Below are 21,338 nucleotides of genomic sequence, written 5' to 3'. Positions count from 1 at the left end.
AGGAAAGGTTTAAATGATGGCAGAAAATTATGAGGAATACAAACTGGTAAAGAAAACAGAAAAAAAAGCAGTTATGGAAGCTAAAGATCTGTCATTTAAAGCCTTTTACACAGAACTACTACTATGGAAGGAAGGAAGGAAGATACAGATTAGATAAGATTAGGCAAAGCAGCACAGAGGATTTGGGAACTGTGAAGTGGATTAAAGAAGAAAACAGAAGAGCACTGGTGGAAGAGCATGAAGTCATTAGGAGATGGCAGCAGTTTTGTGAGAAACTGCTCAGTTAGGAGAATGTAAAGAAACCAATGAGGAAACTATGCACAAGCAACAACCTTACAAGACTTATCATCCTGGTGGAGACTCAGACACTGCTCAAGATGATGAAACATGGTAAGGTAGTGGGACAGAATAGAATACCAATTGAAGCATTTAAAGCAACAGACCATGGTTATGATAATAAACTTTTCACCTTAATTCACTATACGGGAAAATTGCAAATTGGTCCCTATTTTTAAGCATAAAGGAGATGTGCAAGAATGTAGTAATTACCATCCCATCAAGTTAATGATTCACACAATGAAATGTCTCCAAGAATTATAAAAAGAGTGTGGGAGGAGCTGGAACACCAAGTAAACAACCACCAATTCAGGTATATGCCAGCAAGATCAAGAATGGATGCAGTGTTTGCAGCCTGAATATTGCAAAAGCAGCACAGGGAGAAACACAAGGAATTGCATTTAGAATAAGAGATGTCTTATTACAAAGTTCCTAGAGAATTATTATGATGGCATCTGCTGTGGCACAATCTGACAGACATACATTCAGACTATCATGGACATGTTTGAGGGTAGGACAATACTAGTGAGAAGCAGCTGAGGCTACAGTGAGTCAATCACCATGAGGGTAGATCAGCATCAAGGATCAGCCTTAAGTCCATTCACATTTGTGATTGTAATGGACACCTTGACACAGGACATGAGGAGAAAAGCTCCTTGGAGCATGGTTTGTGACAATGATGATACGTTGTGCCGAAAAAATACTATGCACTGGAAAGGGAGCTACAACCATGGAGGGCTGCGTTAGAAGAAAATGGCTTACGAATCAGCCAACAAAAGTTGGAATACATACGATGCTTTGTTCAGAGATAATGAGAACCCAGTAAAATTAGATGGCGTAGAGTTAAAGTCTGTGCGACAATTTAAATATCTTGGCTCCAGTGTTGAGGCATGATGGGAATGTAAATGCAGACGTTAGGAGTCACATGAAGGAGTACTTGGTGTAAACCAGTGGTTTTCAACCTGTGGTCTGTGGACCCCTGGAGGTCCAGAGACTATGTCCAAGATTTTCAAAGGGGTCCACACCTCCATTAAAAAAAAAAGATTAGGGGTCTGCAAATGAAAAATAAAGTTGAAGGGAAACCTCTGAAATAAGAATATGCCAAGTAACTAAAGAACAAAGCATATCAGTTCATGATTAGGTCAGCCATGATGTATAGGTCAGAATGCTGGCCAACGAGGAAGAAAGAATAATTGCTTTACACTCCTGAAACGAGTGTGCTCAGGTGGACGATAGTGCTGATAGGCTACACAACGAAATGGTACAAACCACAATGCAGGTTGCTCTGTTGTGGGAAAACAGAGAGAGCATAAACTGAGATGGCTAGTCACATGAGATGATGTGATGTGGGATTGTGACAATGTGGTTTTGGACGGACCCAACTGAGTGTGCAAATTCAGGACCAATAGCTCAAACAAAGCAGTTACAGCCCAAGGCTGGGGTTTTTCCACCTCTAAGGCAAACTAAACCAGCCAGACAAAAATGACTTCGGTTTCACCCCACTGGCTAACCACAAGTCACACACCCAATTTCCTTAGACACTCCAGTCTCCCAGTATCACCACCAGTCCCACCCGTCCTGGGGAAGAATGGTTATGAAAACCAACACCTCAATAAAAGAAAAAGGTTCTCTCGATCCCAAAGAATCAAGCCCCAGATCCAGGTCAATATACACATAAGATCTTACTCACAAATCACGCTGTTGCCAATCCTTTAGAATCTAAAATCTAAAGGTTTATTCATAAAGGGAAAAAGGTAGAGGTGAGAGCTAGAAGTGGTTAAATGGACTCAATTACATACAGTGATGCCATAGTTCTTAGTTCAGGCTTGCAGCAGTGATAGAGTAAACTGCAGGTTCAAATCAAGTCTCTGGAGTCCAACCCCAGATGGGATGGATTATCAGTCCCTTGTGTAGAGCTTCAGCTTGTAGCAAAGTCCCTCCAGAGGTAAGAAGCAGGATTGAAGACAAGATGGAGATGAGGCATCAGTCTTATATAGGCTCTTCCAGGTGTAAGAACACTTCTTTGTTCTTACTGTGGAAAATTACAGCAAAATGGAGTCTGCAGTTACATGGGCAAGTTCCTGCACACCCTGCTGAGTTACAAGGCGCATCTGCCTCCTCTCAATGGGTCAGTTGTGTAGCTGATGGTCCTTAATGGGCCATCAAGCAGGCTAGGCAGAGCTAACACCCACTTGTCTAAGATGTTTCCCAGAAATACAGCACAAATTTGAAATACAGACAGTATACAGCCAATACTCTTAACTTCAACTACAAAATGATACAGACATACAGACAGCATAATCATAACCAGCAACCCATAACCTGGTCTTAGACACCTTATATGACCCCCTTTACATAAGATTTGGTGCCACTACAGGACCTTGGTTGCAAATCATGTTCTACATGGTTCCAGTTTATATCAATAGCGGTCACAGGGATATGTTGGCCAGAGTACAAAAGCAAATAGTCCGAGAAGGCTGTTGTCAGCTTGGAGGATACACTTGACGAGAACGCTTGAAAATGAAGAAAAAGAACCACCAAGCCCAAATGAACAGATAAGGCAAAGGCAATGAAGAAGGAAGAAAGAAAGTGGAGTAACACTCTATTTCGAAGGAAGCATGAACGCACACACATGGAGAAACAAGTCTACAGCGTGGACAGAGGTGGTGAGGTGCTGGAAGATTGTAGAATGATGAATATCTTTGTGATTTGGGCGGCATTTTGGCAGATACAAGTTAGACACCCATTTGTGCATCACCACTATTACTACCACATGCACACAGTTCATAATAGACAGACATTCTGTCAGCAAGGTTTGACTCTGATGATCATGGATTTTTAATGAATCAAATAGAATGGATGGTGGACTATTGCTGTGCTGGGTCTGATCTCTTAGTAGCTAGCCCTGAGATTGAGAAGTCCTGTTTGGATATCAAAATGTTCATGGATTTCACCTTGCTCCGAATAAAATGTAAAGCCTATCTCTCTATATCAACTCCAGTGCGTACAGTATTGTAGCCAATTAGTATGCGCACACACTTAGCATTTCATAAGGAAAGAGCAGAGGATACAGTCTTTTAGACTGAAATGCCATTTAAACATTGGCTGCACTCGGGTACAAATATTTTGATCATGCACTTGCCCCACTAAATTCAGTGATATTAGCCTCTCAATTTAAGGAGCACAAAGTTTATTTGACAAATTTAACAGCAAGTAGTTTTCAAGGTAACGTTTCTGTTAATATTTCAAAAATTAAGGTTTTATTATAACTCACTTATTCAATGAAAGATCTCTCCCATTTACCTTAAACAGTGTAGCTGTCTCTGGGATTATTCCTCTGATTTTCACCTGAGGCTCTAAAGGAAGTGGAATAAGTTCCACATCTGATAAATTCATCTTCTCATTGTCTGCAAGTAATGCCTGTAGCCTCTCATTCTAAAAGAGCAAAACCCCAAAAGTGCAATTAGATGAAAACGTAAATCAAGTTTAAAAGAAACAGATGGAAAAGCATGAGAACAACCTTTACAGAAATATTTATATAGTTGGCTATAAAAATGTGCAGTAACAAAAAAGTAGATGTATATCCATATAATATAGCATATATAAAACAATTTATGCCTTCAAAGCAATGTAACATCTATCTTTAGTACAAATGTGAAATTAAAAAGAAATTGCAGAACAGTCGAAGTAATCAGATATTCTATACCCAGTTCAAAGCCAGTCATATAAATACATGCAGGTTTAGATGTGTCAATGATAGTAACCTTCTAATAATTTCTCTGTATTTTTGTAAATTGGCTACATGCCCCTAGGAAAGGGTGTTAGTTTTCCACATTAATAGGAGGTCTTTAGTTCTCCTTTGCAAGGTCTGCTCATGCTCTAGGACAGTGATACTCAAATCTCAGTGGTTCAAGAGAAAATTAGCGATCAACATTACCCAAAAGAGCCATAGAATTCACACTAATTTGTTTCAGTTACTATAGAACTATTCATATTTAAAACTGTATGACAGGGGAAATTTAATTTATATCAATATCATTCTCACAGCAAACAAGTTAATAGCCTAGTGCAAGTTGATAACCTAATTGATTAACATAATAAAAGCATCCTGATTAATAACTTAGATTAGTTAATAATTAAATCACACAGTTTTATATCATGTGCTTCAAAGAGCCACAGAAAACGCATTAGCGAGCCGCAGTCTGAGTCTCACTGCTCTCGGATATGATCCTGCACTTGGAATTATACAGATGGGGCCCTGCACCTGTATGGAGCCCTGCTGATTTCAATGGGTTCACTCATGCTGATAACAGCCTGTGACAATCTCACTGTGGGAACTGGCCCTACATGTAAATTATTGAATCTACTATATTTTAAAATAGTCAATACCGCACACATTTTTAAAACTGCAATTCAGTCAGAACTGTGTATCTAATATCCTATATAATACATAACTTATGCACCAAATGCTCAACAGCTGCCCTATTTCCTCCTGCCAACCATGCACAGAATAGACATGAAGTGAAGACAGATGCAGCAGATTCCACTGATTTTAATGCCAGTCAGAGGCAAAGAGGGGCCTAGGGCCACTGTATTAGCTCAAACACCCCTGTGCATATTTGCAAAGGCCAGTTTGAGTTATACAGAAATATATCGTCAATTACTACATACGATGCATCTTACAAGTGTTTTTCTCCGGTTTATGTGTAGGATAGATTATGGGCCAGAAGCACAGAGGTTTTTGTTTGTTTGTTTTAAATGCAGAATAGATATAGTTTCAAGAACATATGCATATTACCCAATTTTCATAATGTATTTTCCTCTTCATGTATTATAGATACAATCACACAAAGCATAACTAAATATATTCCATTTTCTGGATAAACATTGCGGATAGATAGAGAGATAGGTAGAGACATAGAAAGAAAATGGATAAGCTAATGAATCTAGAAAGGAGTCATTGACCTCACAGAAGACTAAAGCTCCTTGTTGAATATTGATATAAAGAACCAATGAACATATTCAAAAGGAGTTTTTGTTTTGTTTTTGGTCATTTTAACTAACACACCATAAATAAATACTTAGAACCTAAAAAAAACCTACAGAGATTGGAACATATAGTATCAAGCTCTTCAGCTTATATTTGTAATAAAGTTCAGACATTTTCAATGTGTATTCACAATCTCTGACAGCTCAGCTACAATGCAAAGTTTGTTTTTTTTTCTCAGCAAGACCCTGTTTTTTATCCAGATTCTCAGGTGGATTAAAAAGGAGATGATAGCAAGATCTAACGATAAATCTAAAATCAAATGAGGAAGTCTAAATGTCTCAATCTATATTAGTATTATAGTGGTTTCCAGTGTCTTGCTGGTGCTATACTTTTCCATGTAAATATATACAAAAATCTCAGAAACGCATCAGTATTAAAAAGTAATTTAGTACATGCTATGGATAATGGGTCATACACTGAGGAAATGAAATGTTCAGCACAACATTATGTGGGGAAGAAAGGAAGTGGTGGCCAAACTCTTATTAATGAGATTGAAGGACACAAGCAGTAACAAAGATAAAATGAATAGAATGAACATGGCATACAGTCAAATATCTCAAAAACACAAGAACAAAAAGACTAATAAAATCAAGAATCATACGTATAATACAGAAAACCATCATCAGTTTCTAACTCCTCTCACCAAAGGGTGAAAGAGGAAAAATAGATAAACTACTGACATAGTAAATATACAACAATTCATAGCTGAGAAAGGCGTAAAAAATCCTGTATAAAAAACTCAGAACATAAGCTACATCAGTACATACCCAGAGATGGGGGCAGCTGTTGTGACCTCGCTGGTTTTAGGCACTAGTTCAAGCAGAGCTAGTGCGTGTACATCTACCAATCCCCAACTAAATCAATGTACCATAGAGCCAAAGCACTATTCTGGATATACCTTCCAGAGGGTACAAATTAAAGAAGAAAAATAAATTGATCAAAAAGCATCTTGGAGAAAGATTTCCCAGAAATTTTAGTCTTCCATATGTGTATCCAAAAAAGGTGACCAAAGAAACCAAAACAAAACAGAAGTAGAATAGCTCAGGGCAAAAAACACCAGAAGAGCTGAAATACTTTACGCTAAACAAAACATACACCGCATATTAACATACATGCTTACTTAAATAAGACGTTAGAAAAATTCAACGTAGCTTGCTGCACAACTTAACATCAAAAGTTTCCAGTGAAAACTAACACTCCTACTCTGAAATTTTAACCACAGAAAGTTTTTATTCCTGCATTTACCTTTTTTTTACGATTCCCACTTTCACGCTGCACTGCCTTCATTAGATGAACCAGTCGATCTACAAATGTCTGCTGCGCTGCCAGCAAAGAACGCATAACCCTGACAGACTTATCACCCTACGTGAATGAAAAAGAAACAGAAAATTAGGTCTTTGTTCCATAATTGCATCTGAAATTTGTACATTTATTCTTAGTCTAGTCAGATTTTCCAAGTTAATAAAAAAGATCAATTATCTTTCATTTCAGAGTTCATTCAAAGCACAGTATTTTTTGTAAAATGTAATCAAAATTTCTGTAGCTGGCAATCAGTTATCTGACCTTTCAGTGCACTTCAATTTACATCAACAATAATAATTTGAGTGGTGAACATTCATGCAAGACAAACTAATTCACAGGGGGGGAAAAAAGTAAGTTTCATGAAGATTCTCGCATGTGAAATACGCCTTTGTACTACGAGTCACATAAAAACCTTGAAGCAGCATTGATGAGATGTGAAGTAAAATGCAATGAAAGATACCTGACTGTTAGACTTAAGCCAGCTAACTCTGTACATATATGCCAGAAGTTATGAACTATAGCTCAGGAGAAGGACCTTTTTTCACTACATCAGCACCCTCTACTGCTGACAGACAAAATTGGCACTGCTTCTTGATTCAGCAAAGGCTAGTGATCCAACCTTAAGTTTGTCAAGCAGGACCAAATATTCCCCCCAAATATCAGATGTTCACTGCCAGACGAAAGGGGGTCTAGAGGCAAGCATGATACGAAAAGTCAGTTTACAGTTTATTGGAAAAGCAACGAACAGAGAAAGGGAAAAACACTTTCCTTAACAGTTGCATTCATTTATTTTGAACTAAAATTACATCATTTACAGCAGATCAAATTAATTCCAGGGAGAAGTAGGGGCTTGGCAGACTGTAATGCTTATGGCATGGCATCGTAGGAAACCAGTGTCTTTTTAAAGAAAGCAAACACCTGCAAACTCCTTAATCTTTCATTACCTAAGGGATGGGTTACCTTTAATAGAGCCTGACTAAATCGTCTCATCACATTTAGGTACATTTCATGAGTCTTTGGATCCCTCTGCTGAGTGTCTTGGTCTTCACATTCCACTATTACATACCTTTAACACAAAAACAATCTCGGTTAGGTTGTCCTTCTGCGATACAAGTCACTTACCTGTGCAATACTACAGCTGTGTAATAAAGATATGCAATTACAGCAAAACTAATTTGTACTTGATTCAGGGCAAAACCTCAACCTTCAGGAAAGACCACCCTGGGTCTTTCCGCTGATATACGGACTACTTGAAACACTTGAGATTTACATTCACTTAAGACATGAGTGATAGCACTCAACCAGAGCAGGTACGGACGGGTATCCCAGACGCACACCTCTGCCTCATTGCATATACATCTGCACTAATAATTTGTCCTACTACTCATTGACAGAGCAGTGAGAATGGCAGAACGCTCCTATTACCCATTCCTAATCTGAGGGCTACAAAATGGCAATTCAAACAACCTCCTGAACCCCCATTCCTGCCTCCCTCGCCCAATGCATTGTCACTGCATGTTCCAGCAGTAATTAGGGAGGATCACAGAGCATGGCTTTGCAAAGAAGTTAGTGTTCATTTTTAAAAGGACTACCAGACTAGAGGCCTCAGCCAAAGAAGAGAACAGCATTTTACGATCATTTTTCATCTGATGCCTTATTTTGGTAAATTATGTGTGGTTCTTACTCTAATTGCCCTTATTTCATATGCCACATAGAAATGTAATTTCACTTATACACGATAAAGTAATGCCAACCAAAACAGGCAGTTTGTCAATTATCCCCCTTCTATCCTCTGAGACACAGTATAGCACAATACATACATCTGTGCGTATTCTAGGCAGGGCTATTTAATATCCAACTAAATACATTACAATTTCTAATGCTTGGTTTGGATTAAGTCAAGTGACTGTACAAATGTAGTGAATCTAATTAGTCTTCACAGACGTTATGGACTAATTCCACCCACGCTGGGACAGTTACCTTTCTGTTTACTTTATGGTGGTGCCCCAGGACTGGAGCTCCAACATGTTAGGCACTATACAGGCTCAATGGAATACCTCCTCTGACGCCATTAAGTGTTTTCAGGTGCATGAGCAGAATATTTTGTTACCAATTGGATAACTGGGTTTTTAAATACTGAGAGACCTGATAGCAAGTTTGGTGAGTGCTGATAAGAATGTTGATTACAAATTAAACCAAAAGAATAAATCTGAGAGCTGAGGTAACTACACTTGTCCTAATATTAAGTCTAGCTGATTTTATGCTCTGCTTAACAATTATGTTTCTGCCTGTCTTATGCAACATATACTGTGTTTCTACTTTAGATCACTGAAACTGGTTATATGCTGGGACAACTACTGTCAAGTCAGTGCTTAGTTTGTTATGAAAGAGGTGCCAGGGTTCAATCAATTTTTTTACATTCATAACTGATACAGCAAGCCCAGAGGTGCCGGGGCTATGAACGACCAAGTCTAGCGGTGTCAGGGCTCAACCCCAGCAAGTCCTGGCACAAATTAAGCACTGTGTCAGGCACCCCAAGGAGAAATAAATTAATTTAACAGCATGGGAGATGAAAGGAGGTGACAACGAGCCGATCCAAAAATGGAGCTACAATTCCATCCCCAAGACAAAACTATGTGAAAGTTGACAAAGGTGCACGCGGACATGAAGGACAATATGCAGAGGATTGTATGACCTAGCTACATTTCTAGATCGAAAAGCACGTTTTGAGTAGAGAGAGAATAATATCTAAATTTGGTAGCCATAGAAGAACTAATCAAAACTGTCTCTTCTCAATGTAGAAAACTAACTGCAGGAAACTGCACAATCCATTAGATAATCTGATGTCATGGGCTGTCTCTTCAAATTGATTCAAGAGCTCGCTACATCAAGCGAATTTTTCATCAAACTTGTGTGCTATACATCTTTCTAAATTAATTTACAAAGTCATAACAAAATTTGAAATACATTCAGTATCCAGATAAATACCTGGGCTTCAAAAGGGCTATAATCTTAATAAATCCTATAGCTAACCAGAAGCCATTTCCAAAGCTCTCTTACTCTTGCAGCAGTGATTGCTAGTGGGATAGCCTTTTTTAAGGCTACAAATTTAGGTCTTACTACAGAGGAAATGAAGTCTGACAGCTTCTTGCGTGTATTTTCAAAGCTTATGTACTCAACAAGCAAAGGGGAAAAGGGAAAATGCAAAGAAATTCATTAAAATGTGCCTTTATCTCATCTTTCTTTGCAAAGGGAAGTACTACATGGTATCTCTAACTTCTTGAGAGGCAGGCTCAAAGGCCTGATATCATATGCCTCAGTAGATCAGTAGATGATGCATCCACAAGAAATAGTTTAAGTCATCTATGCACAAAAGTGAAAAAGTACAGGAACGACTCTAGCGTCACAGTAATATGACTGTGATGCCTGAGTTTCAAGGATTACTGAATTTTTCTATTGATTGTTTTAAGCTCATGCTGTGTCTGGTTAGCTGAAAAATGTAACTGATCAGCAGACAAAAGGATTTATGGCTATGCCAGATCAAACTGTAGCTGTGACATTTGGATTTTGTCACTGAGAAATTGAGATGTCTGAAAGGAAAAGAAAGAATAAATTAGCTGATTTTGCGGTCAGAAGGCAAGAGAGTTTTGAGAGAGCTTGACAGTCTGTTGACTGAATGAGTTAGGAAAAAGAAAGTTTGTTCCAAGTTTCAGAACGCAATGTACTTGTATTCTCTAGTGATACAAACTGCGTACAATCTTGTATGTATGAAAAGATTTGGGGTTTTATGTAATTGGCAAAATGCAAAAGCTTCAGTAATGACTGTGAAATGAACCACACATCTAAGTGAGTGAAGCTAGACTAAGTTATTTCTACTTAAATAAATAAGAATGTTTGACCGGACCAAATATTTAATGTCTATTTCCAGTGATCACACTTGTAGTTCCTTACCTTCAGAAAAGGAGTCCATTATATTTCTAGTTTAAACAAACAAACAACCTAGGCTATGACAAAGACAAAAAGAGTGTGCTGTCATGCTCGCCATGTGTTGTAGTAAATCATGCTTCTGTTTGATTTATATTTTTATATGTAAATATTGTATGTGAGAGGGAAGACAAGGATATATTTTGCGAGGATGGACTTACAACTGGAAGCACTGTCAGAATAAGTTAAAATTTTGGCACACCATTTTGGACAGTGTATTTTAATTCACCCCTTTCATTTCCAACTATTATGTTCTATTCACAGCATATTAGTATTAGTTACAGCATACTTCTGATAACCATTTTCAATCAATGACATATAGAATTATAAAACAGGGGTACATTCTTAGTGCAGTGATTTAAGTGCAAAACAATCATCTGGACAAGGTGTCACAACTCTAGGTCATTCATAAGGTGGAGAAAGAAAAAATCATAACAATCCAAAACTGAATTACATTTTTTCTTCCAATTGAATGACACTTGTAGACCATAAAGTGAGAATTTAAAATTTTATTTTGATCACTGCATTAATGCAAATATAATGCACTCACTTTATCTAGAGACATATGCTTACATGTCATTGTATAAAGCTAGTGACTGCCATCCTTATACTAGTTACCCTATGTAACTGCACACTGTGTAATCCTCATCCTCTCTTTTGTTTATTTTAACACATTATTGCATTTCAAATATAGATATTAAGTTCCACAGGGCAAGGATTATCTTTTACTCTCTGTCTGTACAGCTCCTTGCACAACTGGACCCTGATCTCAAATTTGGGGACCCTAATATAAATAATACACAGTAAGTTTTGACATACCAGTATAAGTAGTTAGCCAGTGTGGAATTCTTGCAGGCTCGGGATATCAAGAAAGTGCAAAGGTCTTGCTGGAATAGATTTAAAAGAGTAAAAATGTTATACAGTACAACCTCAAAGCTACGAACACCAGAGTTACAGACTGACCAGTCAGTCAACTGGACATCATGTGAAACCAGAAATAACCAATCAGGAAGCAGCAGAGACCACCCCTCCCCCCCAAAAACAAAACAAAACAAAAACCTCAAGTACTCTACTGTGTCTGTATTGTATTTTAAAGCTAGGCACATCTGGGCTGCCCGTCCACATCCCACCCACAGGGCAGCCACTTACAGCTAGGAAGTGAAGACACTGGCGCTGCCAGCCCAGGCAGATGGAATCAGCAGAGCAGGAGCAGCACTGGGTTCGGTGCCACTTTCACCACTCCCCCTCCCCCAGCCAGGAAGGGGAGGGGCTGTTTTCACCTCTCCTGCCCCATCCGGGTGCAGGACAAGCTGTTTTCACCCTCCCTCCCCCAGCCGGGAGGGGGAGGGAATTGAAAACTCAGTCCAACCCAGGGAAAGAAGCTGCCTGCAAGGAAACTGCCAGGGCTGAGGAGGGAGCTTCTGCTAGAGCAGGGGTGGGCAAACTTTTGGCTGAGGGCCACATCTGGATATGGAAATTGTATGGTGGCCCATGAATGCTCATGAAATTGGGTGTTGTGGTGCCGGAGGCGGTGAGGGATTCAGCTGGGGGTGCGGGTTCTGGAGTGCAGGAGGGCGGGACCAAGGGATTCGGCAAGTGGGAGTGGGATCAGGGCTGGGGCAAGGGATTGGGGCGCTGGAGGGGGCTAGGCAGGCTCCAGACAGCGCTTACCTCAAGCCGCTCCCGGAAACAGCAGCATGTCCCTCCTCCAGCTCCTAAACAAAAGCATGGATAGGTGGCTCTGTGCGCTGCCCTGTCCTCAGGCGCCGCCCCTGCAACTCCCACTGGCCGTGGTTGCTGGCCAATGGGAGTTGCGGGGGCAGTGTGCGGAGTCCCATATGCCCCTATGCCTAGGAGCTGGAGGGGAGATATGCTGCTGCTTTTGGGAGCCACGCGGAACCATGGCACATGTGGACTGGGACAAGGCCCGGACCCCACTCCCTGGCAGGAGCTCGAAGGCCGGATTACAACGTCTGAAGGGGCAGATGCAGCCCCCAGGCCATAGTTTGCCCACCCATGCTAAAACCTAGCCTGCTGGAGCAAGAGCCTGAACTGTGCTTTGTTCATAGTTACGGACATTTCAGAGTTACGAACAACCTCCATTCCCAAGGTGCCCATAACTGTGAAGTTCTACTGTAACTGGTAACACCATTCTACTATACAGAAACTAAAGAAGCATGAGGACTGTAGACAGACATGAAACTACAGAGAAAACTGTTCAAGAGTCACAGAAAGTAACCTTTGGAGAAGCCTATTTGTTTGGTCAAAAAACTAAGTGTGATCTACCCCAAATTAAAAATTCAATAGGAAATTAACTTATTTTTTTTAAATCACATTAAGTTATGTTATACAGAAATTAAATGTCCACTAACATTCATTAAGTCTACCAATACATCATAAGACAAAAGCACATAATGTTCTTTAATTATACATTTTGTGTGTGTAATTTTGCACATCTCCAGCCTTAAACCGGGAAATGCAAGGATCGGGTAATATGTATCTAACTAGCGTATCTTGTTCACATTTTCTAGCATGATCACCACCTAAGTAGTGTCTGGTGACTCACTGTTGGAAGGTAGCTGATTACACACCTGGATGCAAAAGGTCAGAGCAGCTTGCTAGAAAGGACCAAAAGTCAAGGCTGAGCAGCCCTCAGATGAACTATGGCAGCAGTCAACCCCAAGAAAAGGCTTGGGCTGAATTTTGTCTTGCTTAGTTTGGGATTTATTTTGTGACTAGAACTAAACCCCAGGAAGTAAACTGCACAGACATTGAGTGGAGCAAGGTGAATGCTCTCAGACTGATAACACACCAGACAGTTATACTGGCTTCAGTTCAGTCATCAGTTCATCTCCCCATCTTTATCCAACATTTACTACAAAGAGAAGGGCCAAATCTTCCACTGGTGTGAATTAGGATAGTAATGCTGAAATCAATGGAGTTAGGCCATTTATACCAGTTGAGGATCTGGTCCAGGAACGCACAGTTTTTGATGTGTGCGCTATGTAGATAAAAGATATGTATAAAAGAAATATATACACACTAATTAAAATATATGTAGGCACATTCAAGTTACCTTGAAAGTAATATTATATGCTCACTATGTTTTTCTACATTCATTTTTGTCTTTACCAAAAGGTACTGATCTTTGTGCTTAACAGAAACATACATAATGCAACATTAACCTACTCCTATTAGTGTGACTGTGTTCATGAACAACTTAGATATATCAGAGAGATAGTCGTGTTAGTCTGGATCTGTAAAAAGCAACAAAGAGTCCTGTGGCATCTTATAGACTAAACAGATGTATTGAAGCATAAGCTTTCGTGGGTGAATACCCACTTCGTAAGATGCATGTATTCACCCACGAAAGCTTATGCTTCAATACATCTGTTAGTCTATAAGATGCCACAGGACTCTTTGTTGCTTTTAACTTAGATAACAAACATTAAGAAAAAACATCAGTATTTTCTTAATAAAGTAATCTTTATATTTAGTTCACTTGAATATTTCTTCTTAACACATTTCTATTCTCAGGGCAAGAGTAAAAACTAAAGTTTTGTCTTTTGGACTAGGTAACAATGTACTTTCAGGAAGAGTCAAAGTATGTCTGTACTGAACGTGCGTCTGTATGGCACGATTTCACTTATAGCACGGGGACATGCATGGATCCAAAACTGAGAACTGCTTAATTTCTTTCTTCCGGTCATATTATTAACCATTTAGGATTCTCGCAAGTATGTTTACTAAATGGCGTCGTGCTGTCATTGATGGTTTCAGTAGTGCATTGGCCTGCTAAACCCAAGGTTGTCAGCTCAATTCTTGAAGGGGCCATTTAGGGAATATGGGGCAAAAATCTGCCTGGGGATTGGTCCTACTTTGAGCAAGGGGTTGGATTAGATACCCTCCTGAGATCCCTTCCAACCCTGACATTCTATGATTCTATCATAACAAGTTCACTAAACTTGTTATATTTAGCTTATTAGTCAAATTCTATGGGATAAAGACCACTATAAAACAATTATTAACTAGGAAGTATCCAACATGATAACTAACATGTTTTACTTACTTCAAGGTTTTCACTCTCTGCAGACTCCTTTGTTCTAGAAGGAGGAGGTGGGGAGGATACAGGAGGAAGGGGACTCGTGATGATCTGGGAACTGTAAAATAAAGAAATAAAATGTGTTTTACAATTAGGATTTGGGATCACATTAACAGTACAAAAAATACTATGGTGTACATTCCATTTGCAATGCATATTAATTAGATTGTACTCCATTGTTGTAGGTTTCCCAATTAGCCAAATAGGCTCAACAGCTAACAATAGTGGCAATGTTAATTCCTCAAGAAAACCTAAACTTAGTTATAATGTGGTTGTAAAAAGAATTAAACATGAAAACTTCAAGCACGTGAATGATCAGAGCCTGTTTCAAGAAAGATGGTGTAAGATGCTTCAGTGGTGAAGCTCTCTCACTATGCCTATTAGGAGCAGGCCACATCATCAATATGGAGTCTTGATCAGCTCAGGTTTTTGCTTTGAGGGACTTTCTTTCAAAGCACTATAGGGCTGGCCTCAAATCAAATTCATGGCAATCTCACCAGAAGAGGTCAGATGCATTCTTCACGTTCCCAGTGCATTGTGAGATATTTGCAGGCAAATCTGATTTTAGTCTGCACCTGGTTTTAGTCTGAGGCAGTAGATTTTAGCCTTTCAGTGACACTGCTCTGCCACAGAGATTATTTGAAAGCAGGGAAGTGGTCTGCCTTCCTTTCTCCTCTGGGGCTCTGAAACTACCCTCTCTCAAGAGTAGGATATCAAAAAGAATCACTGAATTTGAATGCTTAAGTGTCAAGTCAGTATTGAAATGACTACAAGGCACCTTAAGCAGAGACAGTAAGTGCCACAGATAAAGTTTTCAAAAATCTCAGTCATCTAACACTTCGGAGCTTAAGTTCCGTTTTCAAAAGTGACATGGGCACCTAAGTTCCTTTGGTGCTTTTGAAAATATAACTCAAAGAGAACGGGGCTTAAGCATTTAACAACTTGAATTTGGCTGGAAGGGCAGGAACACTGTGAGGGATACTTGACCATGCTTTATATCAGTTCAGACAAAGATTGGAGCAGCAACTGGACAAGCACACCTGTGAGGACCTGCTTTGGCAACCACAGTCAAGATGGAACCAACTGGAAGATTTAATGTGCAAGATTTAAACTTAAGAGTTTTGTGCATGACTGCTGGAAATGGGACTACCTCATGTTCCAATACTACTGCTCTAAGGACTAAAGTATTTCAGGAGCTTAGGGAGTTCTGTGTCTCTCTACATAAAGAGTTGAAACACAGGAGCAAAAATCTTGGTGGATGATGTATATAAAGAAAGGCTTTTTCTCTAGGGCAAATAGGTAGGGATCCCGGGCAACAGAGGTTGTCCTTCTGTGAAGGACTAAGAAAATATCATATGTGATGAATAATCACACAGTAATTTTCCTGTATTGCAGGGAACAGGCACTCACATGCCTCAGTACTTCCTTGCCTTCTATTTCTGTTTTCATAACAAATGGGTATCCAGGACCTTTGCAGACTTAAATTTTTAGACCAAGTATCATCACAACACAAAATTTTGTGCTAGACACCCTCCGATGACTGGGTTCTTGCTAGCCAGCCACATACATATTTTAAGCAAACCCAACCTATTTCCAAAAGAAACTTTCTACCAAAAATCACCTAGTTCAATGACTAGTTAGATTTAAAGTCAAAGAACCAAACAATTACTTTGATGTCTCAGGAATGGCACTATGAGAGACTTTCAACCAAAATGACCCCATAGTAGCCTCAGAGCTTTAAGTCTTCAACATGGTAATGACTGGAAGCATCATGAAGGTCTCATAAATAAAGCAAGAGTAGCAACCTTGCAATATAAACTTAGTATATGCCAGTGACAAAACTGCAGCATGCCTGCAAGAGAGAATCATACTCTGATGCCAATATTCCTTGTTTCTTCCCTTCTTGAAGCAAAAGCACCGTACCTGTCTATTTCTGCAGCACTCGTTCCTGATGTTGCCATACTCTCGGACATTGAACCCTGACTGTCCCTCTTATTTGGCTCTAAGCCATTCTTTATGTCATCAAAATTTTCATATTTCAAGGCCTGGACCAACTGCAACAGGTACATTAACAAATCCTTGGAAGGAGAAAAAAAGATATAGTGAGAAATGAGCTGTTGGATGCTCAGCACTGTTGAGAATTACATCATTTATTCACAAACCTAAACCAGGGCTTACTGATCAGTAAAGAAATGGAAGCAGGAACTGAGTAATGGCTAGTAGAGGGTAGAAAGAGTGGTGGTGAATATAACTTGGCACACAGAAGTTTCTATTTCTTGCACTGTTTTCATTATTAAAAAGCCATATTAGCAATTTAAATATATATCTCAGGGTGTATATTTCTGTTTTAGAGTGGCTAGTGTTAGTCTTCCTCATATCTTATTGTAATCAACTTCCATTATCCGTTTAATGTAGCCATGTTGGTCTTATTTAATGAAAATTGGTTAAACTATTCACTTTAATGTGCGACTTCCATCTGTAAAAGCTGGACAGAGCCTGGGACATGGCTATGTAACGCTGCCTCTACCCTTATGCACCATCATAAAAGCTAAAACCAACAAAGCAATAACAGTCCCAAGATTTGAATTCTTAAGACGGGGTTTTTAATTAATTACCGCCTAAGGAATTTCCCCCCTCTGATGGTCTACCAGAACCTGTGTTTTGTGATCTTCAGTGCATGGTGCAAGGAATGTCGTTTTGGTCAAGAATATTATGGGGGGTATTACTGAGGGAGTCAGTCTTACTGTGGGTGGGGTGCTAATTAGGGGGCAATTAGTGTTCTCTATTGTGAGCTGGTCAGTTTTATGGGCTGCTTTTAAGAAAATGCGTTATGCATCCAGAAGGCACAATCATGAGTGCATAAAATTCCGTATCACAAAAACAGAAGGCAGATGTAATATGAATATTAAAACCTAGATAAAAGATTAGATTTCATTAAGTTTCCACCACTTAATGAATGTTTTTACATGGGTTTTCAAAAAGAAATCCCTCTCTATCTCAAATGTTTTATCTCATTTCTAGCTAACAGAATATCTTTCTGCACTTTCTTCCTCAAAGGAATGCAATGTCAGGACATACCTGCTATTTACAAAACAGATTGCTAGAAGTATCTGGTTTACTATTCAACAATGGAGCAGTTAATTTTGAAGTGAACAGGTTAGCATCAAAACTGATCTCTTGGGTTGTGGGGAGAAAGTATGATTGTTTCAGTTTGCATGGCTGAAGACATCTAATACAGAGTATTGATTTGCTTTGTGAGGAGTTTTGCTTAATAAAGCTAGAAGTTTTATTCTCTCTAAAAATGGAAACATACATTGAACAGCTTCACAGTCAACCTTTTATTATCTTTCATAATTACCTTCCTATAAAAGGTGATAAATATTCAGGTAGCAGCAAACATTATGGAAACTGTACATTTCTCTGTGCACTACTTAAGGTCCTTTGATTTTCTCATAGGTGAAAGTAAAGTACACACCCGGAACAATAGAGTCCATTAATACCTCATCATCTGCCTGTTGCAACCTGGCAACAGCATACCGCCGTACTGTTGGATTGGTGAAATGAGATGACAACAGTTCCAGAGAATCTTCTACATCCATTGGCTTCCATTTACCCAGTAACTCTAGTGCCTGCTTTGCCTCCTGAGGTAGGTCCCAGTTGACACATTTCAAGAACTTTGTCAAAGCCTAAACAAAGAAGATTATAAAAACTGACGATTCCTAAGCAATTAAAGAAATCAATGAACTGGAATATTTCAAGAGTTAGATATTTTAGTTTAAGTTAAGACAAGATATACGGCCGGATTCTTACTGCAATTATAATAGCATAAACTGGGGGAACCCAATTGAAGTGAATGGCAATATTTTGGACAACTAGATTTGAGTGGCCACACACCAGTGTGAATCAGATCTGTGTTCTATTCTCAGTTATGCTACTGACTTGCTGCACGATATTGACCAAGGCACTTAATCTCACTATGCATTATTGCCCCCACATCTATAAAATGGGGTGATAATTCTCACCTACCTTGTGGGGGTGTTGTGAGGATTAATTCTTCAATTTTTGTAAGGTCCTCTAAAGTTAAATTAAAGTTCTACAGTGCAAGAGAATTACGTCTTCTGTAGCAGCAAACTCAAATTCACAATTTATTCTCCTCCCAATTAACGCACCCTGGGCTTGGCTACACTCGAAACTTCAAAGCGCTGTCGCAGGAGCGCTCCCGTGGCAGTGCTTTGAAGTGCGAGTGTGGTCACGGTGCCAGCACTGGGAGAGAGCTCTCTCAGCGCTGTACGTACTCCACCTCCCCGTGGGGATTAGCTTGCAGCGCTGGGGCACTGTTTACACTGGTGTTTTGCAGCACTGTAACTTGCTACACTCAGGGGTGTGTTTTTTCAGACCCCTGAGCGAGAAAGTTGCAGCGCTGTAGAGCGCTAGTGTAGCCAAGGCCTCAGTTATCACTAGAGACTATGAGGTTTACAAGCACACCAAAGGGGAAAATAAACCCTTAAAATCTGCATCAATCATGGGGGAGATTGTCAGGGGAAAAAAGGTCTTTGCAAGGTTTTACAGGTCTTATTGTTATGTTAAATAGATCTATCTTTCTGCTTGATACCACAACTTGAATGAAAAAACAATTGTTTGCTTTTTTAATATATCAGTCTTACTGTTATCTACAATACTAAGAATTAGGGCTGTTGATTAATCGCAGCAAACTCATGATTAACTGAAAAAAATTAATCATGATTAATCGCAGTTAAACAATAGAATACCAATTGAAATGTATTAAATATTTTTGGATGTTTTTCTACATTTTCAAATATATTGATTTCAATTGCAACACAGAATACAAAGTGTACAGTGCTCACTTTATATTACTTATTACAAATATCTGCATTGTAAAAATGAAACAAAAGAAATAGTATGACGTGAACTGAAAAATACAAGTACTGTAGTGCAATCCCTATTGTGAAAGTGCAACTTATAAATGTATACATATTTGTTATATAACTGCACTCCATAACAAAAGAATGTAAAACTTCAGAGCCTATAAGTCCACTCAGTCCTACTTCTTGTTCAGCTAATCACTCAAACAAGTTTGTTTACATTTATGAGTAATAATGCTGTCATAGCTTCCTACTCAGATTTGAACCTTACAGTTCAGAAACTAAGATGCCAGCATGAAACCTCCAAGCTTAATTACCAGCTTGGATCTGATAGCGCTGCCACCAGCCAAAAATTCCAGTGTTTGGCTCACTCTGGTCTCCCCAAAACCTTCCCTGGGGGACCCCAAGACTCAGATGCCCTGAGTCTGACCACAAAGGGAAATAACCCCCCTCCCCTTGTCTTCTCTTTTGTCTCCTGCTCTGTTTTACCACATTCTGCCATATATTTCATGTTATAGCAGTCTGGATGATGACCCAGCACATGTTGTTCATTTTAAGAACACTTTCACTGCAGATTTGACAAAATGCAAAGAAGGTACCAATGTGAGATTTGTGAATACCCACTTCGTCAGATGCATGCTTCTGATGAAGTGGGTATTCACCCACGAAAGCTCATGCTCCAAAACGTCTGCTAGTCTATAAGGTGCCACAGGATTCTCTGCTGCTTTTACAGATCCAGACTAACATGGCTACCCCTCTGATACTTGACATTCTGCTGGTGGCATCTGACTCAGATGATGGATATGAACATGCATTGGTCCACACTGCTTTGGATCATTATTGAGCAGAATCCATCATCAGCATAGATGCATGTCCTCTGGAATGGTAGTTAAAGCATGAAGGGACATATGCATCTTTAGCACATCTGGAATGAAAATATCTTGCAACCCCAGCTACAAGAATGCCATGTAAATGCCTGTTCTCACTTTCAGGTGACATTGTAAAGAAGTAGCAGGCAGCATTATTGCCTGCAAATGTAAACAAACTTGTTTGTCTGAGCGACTGGCTGAACAAGAAGTATGACTGAGTGGACCTCTAGGCTCTAAAGTTTTACATTGCCTTATTTTTGAATGCAGGGGTTTTTTTATACATAATTCTGCATTTGTAAGTTCAACTTTCATGATAAAGAGATTGCACTACAGCACTTGTATTAGGTGAACTGAAAAATACTATTTATTTTGTTTTTTACAGTGCTAATATTTGTAATCAAAAACATAAAGTGAGCACTGTACAATTCGTATTCTGCATTGTAATTGAAATGAATATATTTGAAAATCTAGAAAACATCCCAAAATCTTTAAATTGGTATTCTATTGTTTAACAACACAATTAATCATGCAATTAATTTTTTTAATTGAATTAATCATGATAAATTTTTTAATCGTTTGACAGCCCTACTAAAAATGTTCTTTTTCAGTCACTTAATATCCCTATGTTCCAGATCACATTGAGTGCTAGATTGTACCCTTTGCTTAAGGCACAAAGAAGGAACTTAGTTCTGGTAGTTCTTGATAACAGTACACAAGCAGTATGCAGTGTCACCTCCAAGGTATCAGTTTCCCCCCAAGCCACCACAAGCAAGCTTCTCCAAAAGTAATCCCATGATCTCTGGGACACCTTT

General features: G+C 39.2%; 1 protein-coding gene across 2 annotated transcripts in view; it reads right to left on the bottom strand.

Moving 5' to 3' along the window:
• Positions 1-21,338, bottom strand: part of PIK3C3 (phosphatidylinositol 3-kinase catalytic subunit type 3) — a 128,706-nt gene that overhangs the window by 64,151 nt on the left and 43,217 nt on the right. For both annotated transcript variants that reach the window (XM_032771736.2, XM_032771735.2), the window contains 7 exons: positions 18,275-18,460; positions 16,698-16,852; positions 14,742-14,832; positions 11,492-11,559; positions 7,649-7,754; positions 6,632-6,748; positions 3,640-3,771 (listed from right to left, as the gene is read on the bottom strand). In XM_032771736.2, the coding sequence (XP_032627627.1) occupies positions 3,640-3,771; positions 6,632-6,748; positions 7,649-7,754; positions 11,492-11,559; positions 14,742-14,832; positions 16,698-16,852; positions 18,275-18,460 (855 nt within the window). The remainder of the gene's footprint in view (positions 1-3,639; positions 3,772-6,631; positions 6,749-7,648; positions 7,755-11,491; positions 11,560-14,741; positions 14,833-16,697; positions 16,853-18,274; positions 18,461-21,338) is intronic.

The sequence above is a fragment of the Chelonoidis abingdonii genome, chromosome 6 (genome assembly GCF_003597395.2).
Source record: "Chelonoidis abingdonii isolate Lonesome George chromosome 6, CheloAbing_2.0, whole genome shotgun sequence".
NCBI classification, from domain to species: Eukaryota; Metazoa; Chordata; order Testudines; family Testudinidae; genus Chelonoidis; species Chelonoidis abingdonii.
Note: the sequence above shows the minus strand (reverse complement) of the source record. Positions and strands in the feature narration are given on the sequence as shown.